This window comes from Lonchura striata, chromosome Z (assembly GCF_046129695.1).
Source record: "Lonchura striata isolate bLonStr1 chromosome Z, bLonStr1.mat, whole genome shotgun sequence".
Taxonomy (NCBI): domain Eukaryota; kingdom Metazoa; phylum Chordata; class Aves; order Passeriformes; family Estrildidae; genus Lonchura; species Lonchura striata.
In genome coordinates, this window is record NC_134642.1 from 6,109,528 (window position 1) to 6,133,533 (window position 24,006).

Here is a 24,006-nt window from a genome sequence, read left to right on the forward strand (position 1 = left end):
GAGTACAGATCTAATTTTGTTCTGAGTGATCCTCTTATCTTGAGATGTCCCTTAGGAAAAACAAAAGTGGATCAGCCAGAGAATGCCAGTATCCCAGTATACATTATTCTCAAATCCTTAATTTTTGCTCTCTTACTTAACACTAACTGTGCACCATGTCCAAAACAGTTGCTGTATGTGATCTCCTGTAGTCTGTTGAAATTTTCTGGTATTGTTTAGTTGCTGTCTCTTTGAGTTCAGTGCTTTTAAAATAATGTTTAGGTCATCAATCTTGTATTCTTTAAAAAATAATCATACCTGCCTGAAGCCCCCAGGGAACTTTGAGGTTACTGTTTAAGGAGGATAACTGGAATGCAGAGGGCACAAACTCAGGCTGCTTTTTAGCTGGAGATGGCTTGTGTCTGACTAGCTTCACATGCTGGCAGAAGAGATCACATCTGTTTGTACCAGTCCTCTAGTGATACCCTGAGGCTCTGTCAATTTTAGTAATTTAAATGTGCCCAAACCACTTTGTGTTGTGTAAGTCAGCTGGCACAAAACTCCTCTGTCTGTACTTTTCTGCTACTTTGCATGCTAAAGCTGCTTTTTTGAAAAAGTCCTTTGCAGATGGCAATTTCCAGTCTAGACTGAGCTGGTGCTAGTTAGCAAATGCAAAAAAATGTGGCATAGACTGTTTTACAGTTCAGCTGTATAGACAGTAGAATTCCAGTGCCCCTGAATGTTTCCTGGAACTGTTTAATTTACTTATAAAAATGCAATCCAGGAATCTAGAAGTCAGTATGAAGTCAGAGTGGCATAGATTGTGTCCAAGTGAAATCAGTTTCTGGTTCAGGATTGATTTTTTATTCATTTAAAAATCTACAACAGATTTAGGAACAAGTTCTGAGTCAGTGCATTTGCTAACAAAGATATGAAAAAATACTATCATTCTGTACATAGTTGACCACTGAGAAGAGACTTAGTTTTTTTTATTTGCTGTTATTTTCACAGTGGTGAAATGAACTTCATTGTTTATGATGTGGCCATTAGGAATACATTGATACATAGGATATAACTACATTTTTATGCTCTTTCATAATCAGAAATTATTTACAGAATGTTTTAGAAATTTATTGGAAAATTGCTTGAACTTTGTAAAAATGTTAGGAATGATATTTCCAGGGTTTTTATGTGAGTTTTTTTTGTTTGGTTTTTTTGTGGGTTTTTTTTTGTTTGCTTTTGTTTTTTGTTGGGGGGGTTTGTTGTTGTTTTTTTAATGTGAACTTTGTAAATTCACATGTTTTTCTTCCCAGGGTGTATCAGTTGTTTCATTTTTTTTCTCCATGACCTGCACAGTTAGGAAGTCTGGAAAGTGTTAAGTTTCTGTTTAAACCAGTATTTATAATCTGCCAGAAATACAGGAGAATGAAATTATAGATTACAACCAAAATATTCCAACAGCTGTAATGTGTATATTCTTAATTGCAACAATGAGCATGACATGCGTACTGTGTAGGCCAAGTTTATAGCAACAGCATGCTCGAGGATGAAAAAAGTTTTTCGAACAGCTAAGAAATGGATCCAAATCTTTTTTGTTTTCCCTGTATCTAAAATAACTTCTTACGCTAATGTGGCTGCATGCTACACAAAAGCATCAGTTTTAACAAGAGTGTTGATGATAATTCTGCATTTCTATAGTTCCCTTTTCCCAGTAATGTACATTTTTCTGTCCACTGCTGCTACAGAAAAGCCGTGTGCTTTATTCTGTTCACCGGCTGGGAAGGATCAACCTGTTCTTCTGACAGAAAAGGTGATGGATGGGACGTCCTGTGGCCAGCATGGGCTAGATGTCTGTGCAGATGGTAGATGCCAGGTATGAGTTACTTGTTTTGAACATAGATATACAGGTACACACCAAGAATACATGTATGTTAAGACTTTAGAATGTTTTTATTTCATATCAGGCCCAAATATATTAACTTTATTGCTGTTGTCAAACTACCCCTGATATTAATTCATAGAAATGTGTCTGACAGTAATGTGGAGATGCTTGAGTAAACTTGTGTTTAACTGAATACTTTTTAGCAAAAAATGGGTATAATCTATATTTACATTTTCTAGAGCTGCTTATGTCCTATTCAGAAAAAGTCCTTAGGCTGACATTAATGGCACTTTGCCATTGTGGCATAGCAAAGAACTGTCCTTATTTTGAGGTGAAAGCAGGAGAGGCACATTGTGTTCTCTTAGTGGGAAGACCTGTGGGGTGTGTGTTGCACAGTGGGTTTGATGTGCCACAGGTCCCACCAGGAGATGAGACTGCAGCTGTGTTTCTCTTGGAGAGCAGCTGGTAGGCTTAGCCAACCACATAGGAAGAATGAATGCAGAATTTTACATTAAGTCACAGAGGAGTTTTCTATGGGACAGGTCTCTGCCATGAGCTAGTGCAATCCTCATTCTCCGCAGGGCTGGGTCACGCTGGCTAGGCATCTTGAGGAAGGGTGAAATATCTGATACTAAAAGCAACTTTATGAAAAACATGTCCAGTGTCTCAATAGCTTTTATTTTCTTCTCCCACAGAAATTTGGCTGTGATGGCATATTAGGATCTCTGGCTCGTGAAGATCATTGTGGTATATGCAATGGTAATGGAAAGTCATGCAAAGTTATTAAAGGTGATTTTAACCATACCAGAGGAGCAGGTAATATCTGTTTATTTATCTCAAATACTAAAGAAAAAAGTGGCTTTTTGATTACTTGGAGCATTGGGGAATTTAAAAAGCTATATGCAGATCCTCATAAGAACTTTAGATCTAGCTTTTTAAAGATGATAAGACATTGAGGGTAAGAATGGAGAAGTATTTTCAAATTCATTGCACAGTTATTTCACATTATTTCAATCGCAAAATGAAGAAAATATCTTAGATTCTATTTCATAGGAGAGACCGATGAGAAATTAGGTTTATATTTTTAGCAAATAAAGTGTTGTAAGTTCTTTTAGTGTTTAGCTTCATTTAGTGTTCTTCAAAATAAATATCCAAATTATGATTTTTTATCTAGAGTAATGCTGCCAAACTAAGCCAGGCAATGAAAAATCATAATGCCAAATGCATGAAGAAGTCTAATACCTCTTTATTAATTATTATTTTATTCTAATAACAACATATCATAACAAGCCAATCAATTTTCTAATGCAAAATAAACATCAGGTATCCAAATGATGCTGTGATCTGTCCTGTGAATGGGAATAGCTTACTGTCTCCTGCACAATAATTTTGACAGAGCAGAGAATTGAAATCCTAATAATGTGCATCTTCCACCATGTATACAAGTCTTGTAGTTGAAACAGCATTTTACCAATTATCAGCATTTGCTTGCCCATTACACTTTCAGTTTCCTGAGTAGAAAATGTGTAGAATTTAGAGATGGCAAGTAAATCACACCAAAAATACTTTAATTAGAAGCAGACAGCATATTTTTGAAAAATAAAGGACTTCTATGGATTTTAGACTGAAGTATAGTACTTTAGGCAAGAGAGAGTTAGTCTTCAAATGTTTATGGCTGACCCTCTCAAGCAGAATGTAAGGCAAATCAAGGATCCCCAACCCCAGATGAGTCTGGAGGACTACAAGATATAAAAATCAGCAAAGAAGGTTCCTGCTAATAAAATCATATTATGTCAGCTCTCTTCAATTGCTAAAGTGAATATCCACACACTTTCAAGCTTTTTTGGGGGGCTGTGTCAGCCCTTAATATTGTGGCATTGCCATCTTAACACTTGTGTAAGTTGTTTTGCTTCTCAAAAAGCTGCAAACAAAATTTAAAAAGCATTATTAACTCTTACAGAAATGAAAAATGCTGCTTTAATTTTCACGTTTCAGGATTATTAAAAAATAATCTAAGTATTATTAAAAAGTAATCTAAGTATTATAATAATGCTAAGTATTTTGTTGTAGAATATCACATTGCTACACATAATAATAGATTAGTCTATTTTTTCCCTTTGGGAAGTTTACCTGGATAATCTAGAATACAGGGTTTATTATTAATCATGTTCCTGCCTGTATGGTGGTTTCCACCTTTGTTACCTTTTCACTGTGTTTTACTTAAAGCAAATTGTTCAGCATCCTCGCTTAGTCCTACTCTATCAAGATAAAATCTCAGTTTGAAGGAAATATGTAGATTTCAAAACCAAAGCCTATCATAACAGGGTTTGAGTGTGTTAAATCAAGAAGGAGAGGAGCAAAAGATACATAAAACAAGCTAAAAGTGAGAGGATGCTTAGATTTTAGTGTCATACCATTTGACTTTACATGCTGAGTGAAGTCGGAATTATTTTACAGTCATCTAGTGGTCATGATGACACTGAACTACTTAGCCAGAAATAACTTCACCTGCTCCAGCCCCCATCTCCAATCCCCTCTATTTATTGTTATGTTTTACTGTGCCATACTCTTTTAATTATGTAGCATTGTATATCTATTATGTATAATGCACAATTCCATATCTTTTCTTCAGTTTTGCAAGAATCTTCAAAATTGCTATATAAATTATTTCTTGCTATGCTTAAAAAGCAAAATAGGGGAGAACAAATGAGAAAGCATACAAGATGTAGTTTTCTATGCTTTTCTGGTTTTCTACTTAACTTGGGACATCTGGTCTCATGTTTAGGTTATGTGGAAGCTTTGGTGATACCTGCAGGAGCAAGGAGAATCAAAGTTGTGGAAGAAAAACCAGCTCACAGTTATTTAGGTAAATATTATATGTGTTTTAGTGTTAATGTCCTGATCTGCTCAACATTGAAAAGTACAAGTTAAATATGCCTTTGTAATTGAAAAAAGCTCTGAGTAGAAAAATAGATCTGTGAAGGAACTGAACAAATTATTACAGAACTATTTTTCATATAGGTCTTCTTTCGGACTTTTGTCTCATGATTTTTAGAGAATATTACAAACCCTGTATTTAGATTATGTAAAAAAATGTCTGTGTATACTTGCACATTTTCAGTTTTTCATATGGAACGTACATTAAAGCTACTGAAAAAAAAAAGTGCTCAAACATAAAATAATTTGTACTCAGAAAACAAGAAAACACTGGGCATCATGTAGCAGTACACTAACGAAGTCAAATAAGTTCTAAAATTATCCTGAAAAACCAGAAAAGTATTTCTTTGCACTATTTTGAATTGTCTGAATCTTCTAATAGACAAACTTAATCACAGTGATTTTTTTCTTTTAGTTTTTCCATTTAAGTGAAATTGTCTTTCATTGATTTAAAAAAAAAGTTTATCTTTTAATGAAGTCTAAAGAAGTCGTGTAAGAGAATACACTTTGTTATCATTATTGTTACAGGGATTAAGCAAATATATGAAATGTCATAATTGCTATTGTTTTGTGCAGTGCTCAAATTGAAGAGAGAGAGATAGTATAAGAAATACTATTTCTCTCTCTTAACATAGTATAAGAATTGAGACACTGAAAAATTCCCTGGTTTGGTCACTGTTCTTAGTTACATTCATGAGAAATATTTACATTTTAAGAAGTGTTTGAGTATTCTCAGTGCTTCAAGTGAGAGAATGTTGAATATAGTGAATCTTAATTATAATGGTTTAGGTTATCAATGGGTGACTGCTGGTTTCCCTTGAGGCCTGCACCTTCCCAAGAGGATTAGAGATCTGGAATATTTAATTGCTCCCCAAGGAAGTGCAGACATGGATATGTAATAGTGTTAAAGCAATAACTGAAGTTTGTTTTTCTATTGACATATGCGGAGAATAGAAATGCTATTATTTTTTATTTTATTAATAATGTATAAATAAATAAATAAATAAATGCTGGCATTGTGTTTAGTGAAATTTATTCCTTCTTCATAAGTAGCAAATTGATTTAAGCCTTACCCCACAAAAGGCAAAACGCATTAAATTGTTTTTATACCCATGAAATAATGTCAGTCATGATGCTCATTTGTGAAAGTTGCAAATTAGCTCCTAGTTGTTTGTTACTTTAATTTTGTTTTCATTAATTTCACTGGTTTATATCTGAATGAAGATCTGTCAATATTTCTGTGCAATATCTTTTGTTGAGCCTTATACGTTATTTTTTTATTTTTTAAAGCCTTTTTGGGGACCCAGTAACAGGTCTGTTGCCATATCTTGAATTAAAACCCTTGTTGCTGCACCTTTTTTGCTACTAGTGCATGGCATTTAAACTTTCTTCATTTATAGGTTATTTTGAAAGCATCAGAATTTGAATTGCAAAGGAATAGTTTTTGACTAGGCATAGCATAATCAAAATTTTGGGGTGAGACCTTAAGTACTGATTTACAAAGTGGAAGACCAGAACCACAGCACTGCTGCTCCCAACTGAGAAATGGGAGATGCAATAGCTGAATTGTGATTTGTTGTATCTGTCTGGCTGTGTAGCCTCTCACACTCATTAAAATTAGATGGGTGTATAGTCCTGGCACAGTAATCAAAAAACACATTGCACTCATCACCATCATTAAATGTCATCATTGTTATGATGGCTGTTTTATGCTGTACAGAGATACAGATGTAATTAGTCCCCTTGGTTTAGAACTGAAATTGTGGTTGTGGTTAGGCTTTCTCAGTCCAAGATTTCTTTGGTTGCCTTTCCAAGTGTAGGTGTATTTTTCTAATTACCTGAGAGGGTATCTTGTGTTCTGAGTGTTCTTCCTATTTTGGGTTACCTTGTACAGAGCAAACTCCTCTGTCAAAAGTTAAGAAGAATGGGAATATATGTGCAGTGTGGAATAAAACTCGGTGAACTTGCTTACAGAATGGGGAGTGACAGAGTCAAGAACAGAAGCTGCTCTGCCTGAATCCAAGTCCACATTTAAGGCTTGAGGACACACTTTCTGACTTTGTCTAAGACCAGTGACTCTTATGAGGAATCTGAAAGCAGAAGATGCAAGATCTGGCATATTTCTGTGTTCTGAGCTGGGGTTCCAGTTTCCTGCACATGTCTGCAAGCTGTGGCACACACATTCATTTCAAAGACCAGACAGAATGATTTCTGTTGCTCTCTGGGGAGAGGATGCTGCTCCATCTGAGCAGCATGACCCGGCTGGACCTTGGCATGCTTGAGTGTATTTTTTAAATTTCTCCACTGAGAAGAGGATTAGCCCCAACAGTTTGAACACTAAATAGAACTTAATTACCATTAGCAATTGAATACTTAAACTTAAAATACCAGTTTTTAAATCTTGTAGAATCACTGGTGGTTTTTAGTACAAGACTGTTATACAGTGTTAATGGATTTTATAGTCTTAACATCTATTACACAGTGCTACAGTTGTACACATCAGTGGTGTCTTATTCAATTGGATTCCTGCCAGTCCATAGGCCTGGTGCCATTGTTTCCCATAGAAACAAAACATAACAGCATAAATATGAGTAGAAGAGGACATGATTACAGGAGTGACTCACATTAACTTACAACTTTAAAAAGGGAAAATTTGGAAGAAGTGGAGGTTTTCTTACAACAGTCTGATGCCAAACATGCAATTTCAATGAAGTCAAACGTGTAAAACTTCTTGTACAGAAGGTGTCTTCAAGTGTACTTCACATGATTATTCAAAACAAATTGGAACAAGATAAAAAAAAAAAATAAAATTACAAATCCATTTACTATAAAAAATGGATTCCATTTACTATAAAAAATGGATTCCATTTACTATATAAAATGTAAATTTTACTAATGTAGAATTCTTTGTTCTCAATGTATGGAATATCTTACCTGGCTTGATCACATTTTTAAATATAAATTAGATCACCATGAGAAATTATTCAGCGAAAAAGAACAAGCTTTCCCTATTAATTAGAAGCATGCAATTATATGTTGAAACTTTATAAAGTCTTACCAAATTCTAAGGTGCAGGAGAGGCAAGTGCAGTTATTAGAGAGGAGAAAAAATTGAACTAGAATTCTTTTGTTAAAAAAGTTTTAGCTTACTTCCACAAATCTTGAATAGTCTCTTGTGAAAATTGTGTTTCCCATGCTTTTATGGATTATAGAAACTATAATCCATAAAACTCTGGGAACAGAGAATAGTTTCTTTTGCCTTAAAGTAATTCACTGTTCAAATTATTAGTTATGCTAGAGCCTATCAGTCTTCTCAGGCACTAAAATGCCAATGTTAACTTCAAGTAATGTTAAATACACACAATTTTGCCAGGCATTCCTTCCAGAAGGTGTTTCTGAAGCACATACCAACTGAAGTTCATGTAAAGTAGGATCTATAAATATCTTTGCAATCTGAGTTAGGTGAATTTCACCTACTTTTTAAATTTTCCAAACAGGAAGTGAGAGGAGAATAAAATCAGTATTGAACAGGCACCTTTTATATTATGCTTTTTTCATGTGTTTTGCAGCTCTTAGGGATGCTGGAAAACAGTCAATCAATAGTGATTGGAAGATAGAGCATTCTGGAACATTCAATATTGCTGGGACAACAGTCCATTATGTTCGGAGAGGTCTCTGGGAGAAAATATCAGCCAAAGGTCCCACAACATCACCCTTACATTTACTGGTATGATAATTCAGGTTTTTAATTGATTCCTGTGATATAGCATGGTAACTAATATTTTTTTCAGACTCCTCAAGAGAATGAGATCTATGTAAGATATACCTGCTTTTGTGTTCACATATATATCTACAAAAGTGGGAAGGAGGCGGTGAGGAGAGAGAACTGTCAGCCTGCTTGTAAAAAAATTGCATTTAAATCCAAGACAAATCTTTATGTTGTTGGGGCAGGATTGAAGGTCTCAGTATTCCTACAAATGTCATAAAAAGATGATATGCCAAGTAAGGAGAGAAATTCAAATTAATTTCAGGTGGTTTTCTGATATTTCTGTCTGACTACAGCACAGCATCGCCATTCCAGAATTGCAATCACCAAGCACTCTGTGAAAACGTTGAATTTTGATGCATCGCAGTGTAGGAGAGGAAAAGTTAATAGCCACCATAAAAAAAAAAAAAATGGAAGAGATGATAGTGAGGTACTTCACAATTCAAATCCTTTAAATTAAAGGAATTTTCTTAATAAAGCAAATTTTTTTTTTTCCATTGGCTTGATTTGGATACTCTAATTAATTTCTTCTAGCAAATCCATTAGGAGGGCTTAAAGGCAATAGTCATTGCCTTGCAATTTAAATCTGATGGGCTTTTCAAGAAGATCTACTTGCAGCTTGGAGTTTGTCTTCCATAGTGTCTATTTATGTAGGAAAGTTTTCTTTCTTTGTGTCTTGCAGGTGCTGCTCTTCCACGATCAGAGCTATGGTTTACACTATGAATACACAATCCCACTGGATCCTCTCCCTGAAAATCAGAGCTCTAAAGTACCAGAGCCCCTTTTCATGTGGACACATTCTACCTGGGAAGACTGTGATGCTGTATGTGGAGGAGGTAAAACAAAAGAAAAAAGTACTAACACACACACACCCACACCCCCCCACACACACATACACATATATATATAAATGAATATGTATACAATATGCATGTATATACGCAGAGCAATGCGTGTATACCATATGCACCTATATGTATAAACACTGCATGTTTACATATAATTAGAATTCTGATGGTCAGTGTTGTATATTTAATGCTAATATCCTCATTGTGGTTTGTATGTTTCCATACCATGTAGACATATGTCAATTTTATGCTTTCCGATTGCATTAAAAATACTGTGATAGCTCTAGGAAAAGATTCAAACTAAATAGTAGCAAAATATGGTAATGAAGGAACAAAATCTAGACTAAAAAGCAAATTCAGGACACAGTTTCCAAGAAGAAATACAAGTGCAAGAGCTAGAACAAGAATATAAAGTGCATTCCACTCTGTATTTGGAACTACTGAAGATAAATGATCTGTAAGAGACATTTCAAACCACTGAAAAGCTGAATCCCAGTCTCAGATCAAATAAGTACAGTTAGTAACATGAGTTGAGGATGATCCAGAAACATATGGAACAAATATTACAACAGCCGATGCTGATGTGATATTTTTTCTAAGTTTATTAGACATACAAAAGAGATTTTGGAAGAACAAAATATGACTCTGAAAACAAATATTGGAATATGAACAGTATTGATGTAAGGAAAGTATTTCAAACTGCTTTCTAGATGTTATTTATAATGAAACTTACACTTAAAAAACACTTCAGAGAAGGCTTTTTTTAAATAAATGTGGTGTACAGCGATGTGTTCATACCTTGTGCACTTGGTCAGTCTGTAAACACTGTATTGATTTTTGATACCTGTCTTTCATGCTGACAACCTTGACGGTCGTGGTTGCTCTGATCAACAGTTCTGAAAACTGCCATGCACCTTGTGATTGAATAGGAAAGCCTGGAAATGCTTTTCCTTCTCATAACATCAGCATAAAGAACACAGTGTTCTAGCTCCTCTGACTGTGTGAACAATCCTGGTGTCATGAAAGATTGCTGTAGTTTCCATAAACATGCTTTTTGTGGTTTGGTAGGAAAGCTTCTTCCCTAGAAGGGGTTTTGTTCATGGTGCTAGTAGCATCCTCTGATTCTTAATTGTGCATCCCAGTTTACTTGTGAATTCACACTTTTTACAGTTTCCTAAGGTATTTTTAGAATCATTTTAATGCTACTGCAATCTGTCATTATTGCACCAGATATTTCTACATATTTCTATCATCTGCAGAAATCTTAAAATGCAGTATGTCAGTAAATTATTCTACATTAATGCTTAAATAAATATTTAAATGCTTTACTCTAATGTTTATAATTTTTTTCTGTTGTAACTGGTCTTCATTTTATGTTATTGTCTTAAATAGCTGAGTTATTCCTTAGAGTTCCCTAGAAGGTAAATATTCTGAAATACTACTGAAAATTTTTCTTACGTTAGACAAAACTATTCTCACTTTTCTTTTACTTTCTGGTTTAAATATCAAGCAGTAATGAAATCAAAATACTGCAGCTTTTACCCTCTCTATTTATGATTAAAATTTAACATAAATATTTTCATTAATCTGAATAAATAATAACACAATTATCAATAGTTTTGCTTAAATGCTCAAAGCATGTGTCAGGATAAAACTATTTGTGAAGCCATGTGGTTTTGTGTATGTTTGTATATGTTACTGGTCTGTGACCTCCTGTGTTGCAGAAAAGCTTTCCTTGCGTGGGAGAGAATATGAATACATAGATGTATATATAAGTGCAGAAAGAATTGTCAAACATTTCAAACGCTGTGATATGATAGATTAGTTGCATGTGCTCTCACGTACACAAGCACTGTGTAAAAATGTCAGCAGTGGTCATGCACATAATATGCATTTATAACATAACTGCTCCATCCACAGGCTCATTTTTCACCTCTGGTGAATGTTCATGCTTAAGCCTGCCCTGCTCCTGCACACAGCCCCTTTGCCAGAAAACTTCCAGACAGAGTAAAAGTAGCTGTAAGAACAAATGGCTCTAACTGAAATCCTGAATGCAAAGATTGCTGGTTTTCTAAAATTACGGCTAATTGCAAGTTACTGCTTGTGGTCAGTATTACATTAAATTCTAATTTCTAATGCTTCCCTATTCAGAAGACACCAGGCTCCAGGCCACCATCAGGACAAGGACTCTGTACAGAGCATGCACTCCATCTCTGCAGCAGCACCCAGCTTCCTATATGGTTTTCCTGCAGATCAGGGTCAGATCTGGCCTCTTTAGCTCATGGGAAATCATGCAGGCTCCCTGCTGAAGGATGCATGTGCTGATTCCCTTTATCTGAATGCCAGCCACAATTTGTCATTTTTTTCCTCATTTTATGTAGTAATTAACAACTGTATTTGTGATTTTCTGCAAGCATTGCTTAGTTGTGGAGTTGCAGTGGTTGAGAAAGAAAATTCATCCAGTAAGAGTGAGGGTTTGGCCTATAACTAGTTGCAGGAATAAAGCAGAAAAACTCTTGATGGTGGTGTGCAAAGACTAGTTAAGAAACTCACAATGTTCCCTACAAACTGTAGGATTTCTCTCAGATTCCCTGCTAGCTTTGAATTTCTTACACTGGTTTTTCAGTTCTTTTAGCCAAACTGTATATGAAATAGCTGTATCTGTGTCCTTAACAATTTGCATATTCTTGGTTTCGTCACAAACCTCTTCTTTTATTTTCTAGGTGAAAGAAAGACAACGGTCTCTTGCACGAAGATTATGAACAAGAATATCAGTCTTGTGGACAACAAGAAGTGCAAATATTTAACAAAACCTGAACCACAGATCCGCAAGTGCAATGAACAGCCCTGCCAGACAAGGTAATAGTGATTTGGTTAAATTATAATATCTAGATGTAAAAGCCATGTAAAAGCAGTGGACTGCTTCTCGCAATGAACGGGCAGTAAATAATTCATTCAAAATGTATAATGCAAAATAAAGGGAAAACAGGAAGTCTGGAAAGTGTTTCTCAGAGTCCATAAGCACCCTGCCTGAATAAATTCTTATCCAGTAAAGCTGTTAATTCCCCTCCTCAGGAAGTATTCTCACAGACTGATCTGTGCTACAAAACTGAAATTTAAATGCTGTTTCTATAAAGACATATATGGGATTTAATCCCATATTCTTAAATAATTTTTTTTTTTTTATTTTATTTTTTTTTTTCGAAGCAAGGCTTTGTGTCTTTAAAGCTCTTGATAAACTCTGGGTACCCTAAATAGTAAATAAATAAAGAAATCAGTCCCTGTTAATCACTATTTTTACGCTAATTCAACTTGAAGTTTAGTGAGCTTCTCTTGCTCCTCTCTTTCATCTCTCCCCATGAGAGGAAAGTCCTTGTTTGTGGATCAACAAATAGGCTGAACTATACTCTGGTGGTTGAAAAGTACCCATCACCCCTGGTGTTCTAGCAGCTGAGCTGGCAGCCTGCTCCTTGCACTGGTTGACCAGGTCAGCACAGTGGCCCATTTCAGAGCCATATAGCTTAAAATTATGCATTAATTATGCAAAATTATTTGGCAGCTTAAAATTATGTGTTAAGGAGGTCCTCAAGAATTGCGTGTACTTTTAAAGCAAGTTTGAGCAAGTCCACGCCTTTCAAGGGAGGGGAAAGCAACTAGCAAGAGCTGGCTAGCATCCCCAGGAGTAAGCACTAGGATCAGCCTGCTGCAGTCATCTGGAGGACAGGTAGATGGCATTTTTAAACAAAATAATGCAAAATAAATTAAATGCAAATACACAAAATAATGCAAAATAAATTAAATGCAAATACTGTTGAAGAAAGTATGTAAAGTGAACTAGAAGACATAGCTTTCTTGGGAAGGATGAAGTACTGAAATTGATAAAATGTGAAGTATGATACATTTTAAGTAAGACAAAATCACTGACCTTTGGTCTTCCCCAAAATAGGGCATTATTTATACTTCATTATATGTATATTTGAGCAGAATTTTATTTTGTTTTATTAACACCTCTCTTCATTTAGTGGATAGAAATGGAATAATCTGATAATTTTTCAGAGGCATTGTCTACCATAAATTTTCAGTATTCTGTTTTTTTTCCAGCTTATTAAGTGAAAATTTTAAAACTTTGATAATTGATACACAGAGATGATGTGCTGAGAAATGTAGAAAGATTTAATGATCCAATTTTTTAAACACTGTAAATGATGATTACAAAATATTATTATCTTTCAACCAAAATGTTACCAAAGCATACACTTGCATAAATACTTATTTGCTATTGGCCTGTGAAGAAATATTTTAAAGTCTATTTCATCATCTTGACAGGTCATGATTTGTAAATTATACATCTGGACAGATAACAAAAAATCCTTAGTTAAGTTTAGGATTTTTTTTTTTTTTTTTCTACAAATGAATGACAGAAGGTTGAAAAAAATGTATTAAATCTGAATTTCCAAAAAACTCTCATTGCAAACTAAGTGTCCCGAAAAACTCTTGTGTTTTCAGGAGACAAAACTGTTTGATTTTGTAAGGGCACATGGCCATAATCTGGATCTACAGAACATCTGGGGAAAATTATGTTCTAGAACAATTGCTCTCTAGGTATGTGGTCTGTGCCAAACTGCATCAGCCTTCCTTGCTGTTGTGATTTAAACCATGCATCCTCTTAGGCCTTACTCTTAAGAACATGAAGAATTTTGGGCTTTTGTGCTTTTTCTGGGGCATTGAGTCTTTCACACTTGAGTGATTCTTTCTTGCAACAGAGTATTTTTTCAAGGAATGCTGGACTTTACATGCTTGGCATGTACTTGACACAGACAGACATACAGAGAATAACAGGCAGGCTGATCAGGGATCTGTCATCTTTAAAATGTATGTATATTTTGGAAGTTTTCTAATTGAAATAATTAGAGGAAAGTACTGTGAAAACATTGGTTAGTGGACTGGGGAAGGAATTTATATGTATATTAATACAATATAAAATGTAATAGATGTTAGATTCATAAATACTCCATTAGCAAAATGACAGTAAAAAGAGGCTGAAAATATGCAAGTGTGTCTTGGGTGTACAGACTTAGAATAGTATACAAGAGAATAAGATGTGATGGTATTTTTTCCCATCCCGATTTCATATTACTACATTGCCTGTGTTTCTTTGCAGATGGATGATGACAGAATGGACACCATGCTCGAGGACATGTGGAAAAGGAACCCAGAACAGACAAGTAGCCTGCACACAGCAGCTCAGGAATGGGACCCTGATCAGAGCCAGGGAGAGGGATTGTCTGGGGCCAAAGCCTGCTTCTGCACAGCGCTGTGAAGGCCAGGACTGCATGACAGTGTGGGAGGCAGGAGTCTGGTCTGAGGTGCTGCATTTATTTATACTCCATATACTCCAAATACTCATCGTCGTTATTTGTGCCTTGGTATTTTTTGGAAATCAGGGGTTTTTTTCAGCATCAAGTGGCACAGCTCAGCCTAATGATTTTCACAGTCCTCTTGCAATGTTTTGGCAAAGGGTTCAAGGGCTAGGAAAACCAGCTGTGTAGAGCTACTGCATTTTGCCTAGTTAATGTTGTGCAACAGTCTCTTCTGGCCAGTTCTCAAGCACGTATAATCAAGTATGTCCTGCCTGTAGTATTGAGTAACTAGGGGGAAATAGAATTAAGGAACCACTTATCACCTACAAGTCCTTGGGATGAGAGTGGAAACATTTGGGATGTACTTTTGTACCAAGGGATGTTGATCAGCAGATGGGTGATGCCATCCTGTTTCAGAGAGGCTTTGAGGGGAGCCTTTGGCAAAAAAAGTACATCTTCTTCCCTTCCTCTTTCTTATCTGCTCTTTTTCCAAAGCAACAGCAATAGGCAAATGGGCTTGTAAATAATACAATTTCACATATGTTGCACGTGAAGTATTGCTGTAAAATGTAATCATTGTTTAAAAAGCTTTATTTTTTTTTATAAATACATCTTTATATGTACTTGTCCATTTGGCTTTCTTCATAGTTGATTTTTTATTAAAATTAACTGGCCGTGGAGGAAGAAGAGTATTGTTCTCACTGCCATCTGGACAAGATGAAAGGATTATTTGGAACTTCTCCTTTCATTGAAAGAGTAAAGGCAATTCTGATTACCTCCCATACTAGAAGCTGTGCTGTGGATCCTTCTATGTTCAAAATACAAATAGCAGCTTCTGCATGTGGGTGCAGTCCCTTCTTTGAATAACTACTCAGCAGAACTACTTGATCCCCAAGCAAGAAAGAGCTAAAAAATAAAAAATTTTTCAAAGATGAAAAGCACATGGTAAGGTAGAGATAGGAGATATAAATACTAGCAGTTTCTGGTGTGGTACAGCAGTTTTATGATGCCAGACCTGGTTGTGAGAAGAAAGAGATGAGTAAAAGAAATACACTGATTGTTTAGTCAGTTTATTTTACTTCAGAGATGAGAAATGAGAGAGCATGTTTTTGTTGGAAGCAATAAATAGTTTTTGAAGAGCGAGGTATTTCCCATGACCATTCCTACTATCACCATTATGTAGGAAGCTAGCCATTACTGCTTCCTGTGGTTATAATCAGCTTGGCAGAGGAGAGTTTTGAACTGCAAGCAGTGGGATGATCAAAAGCAGTGATATTGTTTTGAGAAGGAAATGGCATCATTTTTGGCTGTGTAAATGGGAATGGTGGAAAAAACCCTTAGATTAGGACCTTCTGAGCAACTTGAAAAGAGCTTTCACATACTGACTATATTGTGACTTTGAATTTTCAAGTTCAGTCTGGATTCTTGCATAGTTTTGGAATATTTACTTTTTCCATTCTACATTTTTTTCCTCCTCCCAAAAAAGGCTGTTGGACACTAACAGAACTTTTCTTATTCCTATTAACATTATTTTGAGTTTCTTTCATTGTATTTCCTTTCTTTGGAAGAAGAAAGATTGCCTAATGCTTTTAGTGTAACATTTTGCATTCATTTATCATAACTTCTCAGATATTTTCTTATTCAAAAGCATATTTTGTCCTTAAGCAAGTGAGTTTTTATCTAATGTTAGGTAAAAATGAAACAATTATCCTTCTGTCCCATAAGGAATTTTTTGTTCAGTTTTTCTTTTTTAATAATCTAGTGCTGATGCTATTGAAGGTTGGAAGTTAAGAGATCAGTGAAGCTGTGAAATATTTATGCTGACCTGGGAGAAGTCATATGGAAGGGGATTAAATGGGGTAAGTGAATTTTGTAGAAATCTGAAAATACATTTTTTCCAACAGTGCTCTGTGAAGTGTGGTAAGGGAGTACGGCATCGGACTGTGAGGTGCACCAATCCACGCAAAAAATGTGTTTTGTCCACAAGACCTAAAGAAGCAGAGGACTGTGAGGACTATTCCAAATGCTATGTCTGGAGAATGGGAGACTGGTCTAAGGTGAGTCATCCTGGATACTAGTGCCTCCCAGCACCACACATTTTGCAAGTTGAGTTCTTAATAAGAATTACTCTTATCAAAAGTGTACAGATGTCCCAGCTGAGGGAACAAAAAGGCTATAAAAAAGAAAAACCTAAACTAGTAGTCACAGTGAGCCTACAATATAAATTAAAATCAGGAATATGAAGCAAATGTGAGATAAATCTTCAATATAATGCAAATTTGTATTATATTACTGTGTCAGTAGGCAGTCAGGCAGCTTCAGAAACTGCTGCCAGCTCCAACCTTACCATTCACATATTATGTTAATTTGTGTTTGCACATTTTATTTGTGGCTCCAATAAAGTACACCGTCCAGTCTTATACAGTAGCACCTTTAGCCTATTAAATCTCCACATAAACCATTTAGCATCTGGGAAGCATCAATTACTATTTCTCTTTTTTTTTATTATTGTTAGTATGGACACTCAACATAACTGTCATTGCATTTTTCCTTGGCATATGTGTTCTGAGAGGTGGACAAGCATAGGCTAAACAGTAACAAAAAATAGTGGTTAGATCTGAGATTGGCCTTCAATATCTGATACAATTTTGTAAATCTCCAAAGATGCTGAAATTCTGAAATTGAATCTTGTCAATGTTTTCTCAGACCACACTTTAGCAGAAAGATTGTAATCCTTTTTTATTTCCTCTGTTTCTCTTCATAACTTTGTGCACAACACTTTTACTTTCAGCACCTAACATTATTGCAGCATTTTTTTAACTTGCTTGTATGGAGAAGTATTTAATGTATTTTTAGTTGTCTTTCATGTGATGCAGGAGCTGGAAACAAGAACTAAAGCCAGCAGTGTATGGCTAGCCAGCCTTCCAAGAATTAGCTGCAAGTACTCTGTGAGTAACTAGCTACTTCAAAAGCACATAGTATAACTATTAATTTTTTTAAACAACAGAAGCAACTAACTTTCAGTAGCAGTATTACTTTTACAAGAAGATATGTTTGGCAATAACATTTAGTATTTCCATTTCTCTACTACATAACTACGGTTAAAACCTGCCTCGTTTAGCACTAGCACCAGTAGGAAGTAAACCATGGAGAAATGACCATCTGCTTTCTTAATTGAAGCAGTCATTCAAATTGGGATTGCTGAGGCTGTGTGGGTATGCTGAGACAGTTACACTGTGTTCCCAGTGCCCTCTGTAGCAAAGAACTTTATCCTCTCAGTACTTTTCACAAACAACCATGTCATAGATGAGTGTACAAAAACTTATATCTTCCTGTTTAAAATTTACTGGAAATTTTGTATTTCCTGCTCTCCTCCTAGAGTGAAAGTTGTAACACTCTCACCTAAACTGCACTTTGAACTTCAAAATTAGGACACGAGGAATTATGGAATTGGCAGAATCTTTTGCACAGTTAACATACAGTCTGACTGTGACTTGTGCAGCAGAGATTTTCCAAGATTTATACTAAAAAATAGATACCTTGATTTCTCTACAGAGACACAAGTTTAATTCAAAATATATTTCAAATGTCATTTTTTTTTTTCTCTGTTACTCTTCTGTTCTACTGAAGGAGTACATAGCAACATGAAGTCATGGCATACATGTTAATATGTCTGCAGTGGTGAGAGCAAATGAAAAGCTCAGATAAATGTTAATCTTTGCTGTGTTTTTTTCTAACCCAGAGGTTCAATGCAGCCTTCTGTGTTTGCAGCTTTTAGGATTGTTCTTGACATTGAAAGAAGTCTACTCCTTTGAGCTGAGCCAAGCTCTCTCTAGCTAATGCCAAGACTTGAAAAATTTAGATGACACTTCTCACACATTGAAACAAGAAGCCTAATGTCTTTACTAGCTTTACTCTTTCCTTTGAACTGCTAAGACATAATTTTAAATTAACCTTAAATTGCACTTCTACTGAAAAGATAACATGATTAATAATTATGGAGTGCTGTAATAAAGTTAATTTGTTTTATTGCTATGGTCACATAAAGATCAAATAATTTTTGAGCTCTATGTTTTAACAATACCAAGATCAAAGAAAATTTGACCAAAATTCCAAGCTCCAATAGATCAAGATCATGCTTAAAGGGCATGTCTATGGTACATTATGTAAGAAAATGTATATATTTTTTTCTGCTACTATCATACTCTTGAGACCACTGTCAGAATAAATGAAGCATGAGGAGCAGGATGAATTTTGGAACAGGGAATAATTTAGAAAGTGAGTATTGAGAATGGTAATTTAAAACTTTTATATAATATTATATCATTCACCAAAGAAAAATAGGATCAAAAATCTGGACAACAAACTAAAATTTAGGAGCAGCAATTTGTAAGATGAAGAAATATATAGTATGTGTCTATAGGAGATCAGAGAAGATAATGTGGCATAACTTGTAAAAAGATTGGAAAGAAGATATATTCTGTAGAAACAAAAGATGGAGCAGCATCAGAATTTCTAAATAGTGTCTATGGGATGCTGAGGAGTCAAATACGACATCTGGGGTAGTGGTCCCAATGGTTGTCATACAGTTCACTTTGTCTATACCCTGAAGAGGCAAAAATATGAAGTAAAGGTTAATCTCCTACTTTTTTTTTTTTCCACTGAGTCTGGAAGGGCATCTGAGGCAACTGCTTAGTTTTTACACCAATGAGTCCCAGAATTCGTGGCCTATTCCAAATTATTTATTTCAGAAAGTATATGCAGTTCACCCTAGAAAGTCTGTGTGTGTGTGTGTGTGTGTGTGTAGTCAGAGGAAGTCAAGTCTCCAGCTGTTACGGGGAGAGAGATTCACAGAGAGATCTACTGAGGGGTACAGAATGCAGATGTCAGTGATAAAGATTGTTTGCCTTCTGCTCCAATCAAAGAACATGTGTAAATGGAGAGAGGTAAATGCCCACAAAATTTTTATTAACTATTCAAGAGCACAGGATGTTCAACCTTAATTTTGTGTGCTTAAATATTTAAAAATACTCTAAATTTCCACAGCAAACAAACTCAGCTACTCTCCTCCAATTTAAAAAAAGGGATGATATTAATGTTATGATTTTACTGACAAGGGAATTATCCTTCCTTTTTTTTCCTTGGATCCCCATACAAAATTATTAAGCTCTTCTAGATTGTTGGAATGAAATAGTGCTGGCCATGAGTCAAAATATAACACTATCAGTAGTTTTATGGACAAAGCAATTATGCAATGTGAAATAATAGAAGTTAAAATGTAATCAAGTGAACTTTCATATTGACTTAAATATAATTAATTTGCAGCAAATGAGGTATGTCTTTGTTTCAGAAATGAAGCATGAGCAAATAATATGGAAGATGTCAATATAATGAAATTACATTCAGGGATTTTATACATTTCTAACCAGTTCTGTAATATTAACAATAGTAACAACTTATCTTTCATATAAAAGGTTTTTTTAGACCAATATACTGCAGAATTTTGGCTGGAATAAATATAATGTCATGTTAGTTTCTAGAAAAACAGAATGAGACCACCTTTCATAATAGAAGAAAACACTAATAAGACTGGAAAGGATTTTAAAAGTAGATATCACCTATTTTGCATGCACAGAAAATCAAATGTAAATCTGAAATTCTAGTATCTGTTTCACACTTAGAACTACTAAGATATCTTTGTTTGTTTTCTGCTTCAGACATCTTTAGGGTAAGAAGTTTGAGTCCAAATTGGATTAAAAATGTAATTATGAGTGTTTTGTTGTCTCTCAAGTTGCATTGTCTATAAGTGTGGTTACATTAGAAAATAATTAAGCTGTGGTATATCTTAATAGTTCCCATCAGGACTGAACCTTCCTAGGCTCAGAGAAAAACAAAGCACAAATGAACAAGAAACAAGAGAAGCAAACAGCTCCTGCCATCTTACTTGATGAGTAACATGATGGGAGAACTATATAATCAAATAAATAATGAAAGGGAAAAGAAAGAAAGAAAAAAAATTGAGCCAACTCATAATACATACTCTGTTTTTCCCTATGTGTCCTAGGAGAGGGTCTTAAGCAGAAGTTACCACCATTATGCATTACCTTTTATGTTTCCACCACAAAGTGAACAAGTTTGTTTCCAAAATGACCTTAACATGTAGTACAAGAGAAGGTTTAGTGCAGAAAGAAGGGTGCGTGTGCAGAAACCCAACCCCCATGGCCAGAGGAGGCTGCCTGGAAGATGGCAGCACGTAGTGAAGGCAAATGCTGCTCCGTGTTTAAATGTGTCTGCGCAACCACAGCCTTGCCACACAGCGTAGAGATGCTGCACAGTGCCACTTGAAGGAGCAGCACAGGGAAGAAGGAGCCTCACTTACACAACCACAGCTGGGAGACACTCTTGTGTCTCTGACACTGCCTGACAGAGAAAGAAAAGGGTAACACTCATGCCATGCATTCAGCAACTGAACAAAATTGTTTCGGACTCTGATGATTTTAAAAAGTGGTATCCAGGGAAGAAGGTTGAGATGTCTTCTATAGAGACACGAATCCGTAGTGAAAATATATATTTCTAAGTCATCTTCATAAACCTGAACAGTTAGAGAAAGTCTAGGAAAGTCCAAAAGAAATGAGATCTGAAATATCCTTGAACAAGCTAGGGTTTTTACTCCCTGGTAGTAGAAGTAAAATGATAAAAATGCTGCTAAAATAGGTAATTGATAACATTATAAATAAGTTTTGTTTTCTTTTACTTTTTAGCAATATTTCAGAATCAAATATTGTTGCTATTAGTATGCAGCCATTGACTTTGAATCTTTAGGCAGCTGTATAAATTTTCTGTGTGCTCCTTCCCACCAAATATTCTGTTGTTCTACCATCAGACTGAAACCTTCGCTATAAGCAAAGCAGCGAGGCTGCTATCTCTTGTACCAGATGTTGGCACTCTTTGAAATTGATAAGTGTGATTGACTGTGTGTAGTGACCCCTCAGAAGGCCAGATGAAGGAGAAAAGCTATGTCATGCACCACATGTCGTATTCCACAAATGCAGAAGTTACAGAGATTAGCATTTGCAGTTTTCCATCACTTCCTTTACTGCTAATGTCTTCCAAGTCGTTATAGTACAGTCTATACCTACATAGATACAAAATTCCAATTTTTTTCTGCTTTTGAGTTTTACAGTGCTAGGCTATGCATAACTGCTGCAGGGGATTCACATATGCACACATGTGCATAAAATATAGGTAATAAGTGAAGGAAGCCATTCTTGGGAATTGCTGAAGAGAAGTAATGTCCTTTATATGCTATGTGCTTTCCCAGAAATGCCTGCCAGTCTTTGTTGAAGACTCTGGGATCTTTGAACAGTGGATCTTCTGTAAGGCTGGTGTATATTTTCAGCAGATAGATAAATGGTCTGGTGCTCAGACTTGGTGGATTAGACATTCTTTTGCCTGGTGTATCTACATATCTAAGGTCATCTCTCTCTTTCCAAATTTTTTCTCAATGTCTCTGTTATCTACGAATGCATAACTCTTACAGCTGATTCCCTTGGGTTCTGTTACATTTATGTAATCCATTTTTGATTCTGGATCTAGCTGATTTTTGTTGGATTTTTTATTATTTCATGTTTCTTTTAGCTGTATTTCATGCAGCTTAAGAAAATACTGCCTCATCTATTCATTCTTGTGATAAACTTGATATTCTGTGAAATTCTTATGTTATCTCAAAATATTTAAAGTTTGGTTTTCATTATTTTATTTTAATCTATGAGGTTGTCACTTTTTTGGTGTTTTCTGATAGTTTATGATAAGGCAAAGGATGAAAATACTTTAAAAATATAAAAAATAACTGAACCTTGAAAAATTCATTTTAAATAATTGTTTCAGAGGCAAGCTTGAGCACAGTGACAACAAAATTATGGAGTTTTCAGTTTTAAAAGCAGTAAGGAGAGGGGGCAACAGAACTGCCACCTTGTACTTCCAGAGGGCAAACTTTGGCATGTTTAGAAGACTGACTGAGTCCCTTGAGATGTATTCTGGAATGACAGTGGAGTCCAGGAAAGCTAGACATTCTTCAAGAAAGAAATCTTAAAGGTGCAAGAATTGTCTGTCCCCTTGTGCTGAAAGATGTGCTGACTGTCTTGTTTGAACAGAGAGCTTTGGCTGTAACTTGGGTGGAAAAAAAGAGTTTATGACCTTTGGAAGAAGGGGCAGAAAATTCAGAAGCACTACAAGGATGTTGTGAGCTTATGCAGGAAGAAAATTAGAAGTCAAGGCGTAGCTAGAATTTAATCATCCTACTGCCATAAAAGACAACAAAAACCATGTTTATAAATATATGTCCAACAAAAGCGGAGAGCTAAGGAGACTCTCCATCCTTTATTGGATGCAAAGGAAAACATAGTGACAAAGGGTGAATAAAAGGCTGAGGTGCTTTTTATATCTTTACTTCAGTCTTTAGTATTAAGACCAGTTGTTCTGCAGGTGCCCGACCCCCTGAGCTGAAAGACAGGGATGGAAAATAGAACCAAACCCTCATAATGGAAAGGAAAAATGATCAGCGACCTGCTCCATCACTTAGATAACTCTGTGAGGGTAGATAGGATCCACAGGAGGATAGTGAGGAAGCTGGAAGCAGGATCCAGGGAACTTCTGGCCTGTCAGCTTGACCTCAGTGCTAGGGAAGGTCAGGAGCTGATCATCCTTTGTGATTTCGTATGGACGTGCTGAGCCTGCATGATCAGACCCAGTTAGCATGTGGGTTTATTAGAAGCAGTCCTTGGCTAACCTGATCTCCTTCTAAGACAGGGTTATCCACCTAGTGGATAAAGAAAACACTGTGGATGTTGTTCACCCAAGCCTAAGCCTTTGACACCGTCTCCCACAGCATTCTCCTGGAAAAGCTGGCAGCCCATGGCTTGGACATGTGGTCTCTTTGCTGAGTTAAGAAACTGAGTTAGAAACTTAACTCTTGCTGAGTTAAGAATTATCTGTATGGCTGGACACAGAGAGGAGTGGTGAATGAAATTGCATCCAGTTGGCAATTGGCCACTAAGAGTGGGCACTAGGGCTTAGTGTGGGACCAGTCCTGTTTGACATCTTGGTGATCTGGACAGGGGGATCAAGTGCACTCTCAGTGAGTTCACAGACAACATCAGTTTTAATGGGGATGTTGACTTGCTGAAGATAGAAAAGCTGTGCAAAGGGATCAGGACATGCTGAATTGGTGGGCTGA

At 35.8% G+C, this 24,006-nt stretch overlaps 1 protein-coding gene across 1 annotated transcript in view; it reads left to right on the top strand.

The window, feature by feature from the left end:
- ADAMTS19 (ADAM metallopeptidase with thrombospondin type 1 motif 19) overlaps nucleotides 1-24,006 on the top strand; it is a 126,302-nt gene that overhangs the window by 91,121 nt on the left and 11,175 nt on the right. Inside the window, exons 14-21 of the mRNA XM_031507285.2 lie at nucleotides 1,725-1,852; nucleotides 2,557-2,677; nucleotides 4,647-4,727; nucleotides 8,367-8,524; nucleotides 9,246-9,399; nucleotides 12,135-12,270; nucleotides 14,573-14,777; nucleotides 16,676-16,828. Of these exons, the coding sequence (XP_031363145.2) occupies nucleotides 1,725-1,852; nucleotides 2,557-2,677; nucleotides 4,647-4,727; nucleotides 8,367-8,524; nucleotides 9,246-9,399; nucleotides 12,135-12,270; nucleotides 14,573-14,777; nucleotides 16,676-16,828 (1,136 nt within the window). The remainder of the gene's footprint in view (nucleotides 1-1,724; nucleotides 1,853-2,556; nucleotides 2,678-4,646; nucleotides 4,728-8,366; nucleotides 8,525-9,245; nucleotides 9,400-12,134; nucleotides 12,271-14,572; nucleotides 14,778-16,675; nucleotides 16,829-24,006) is intronic.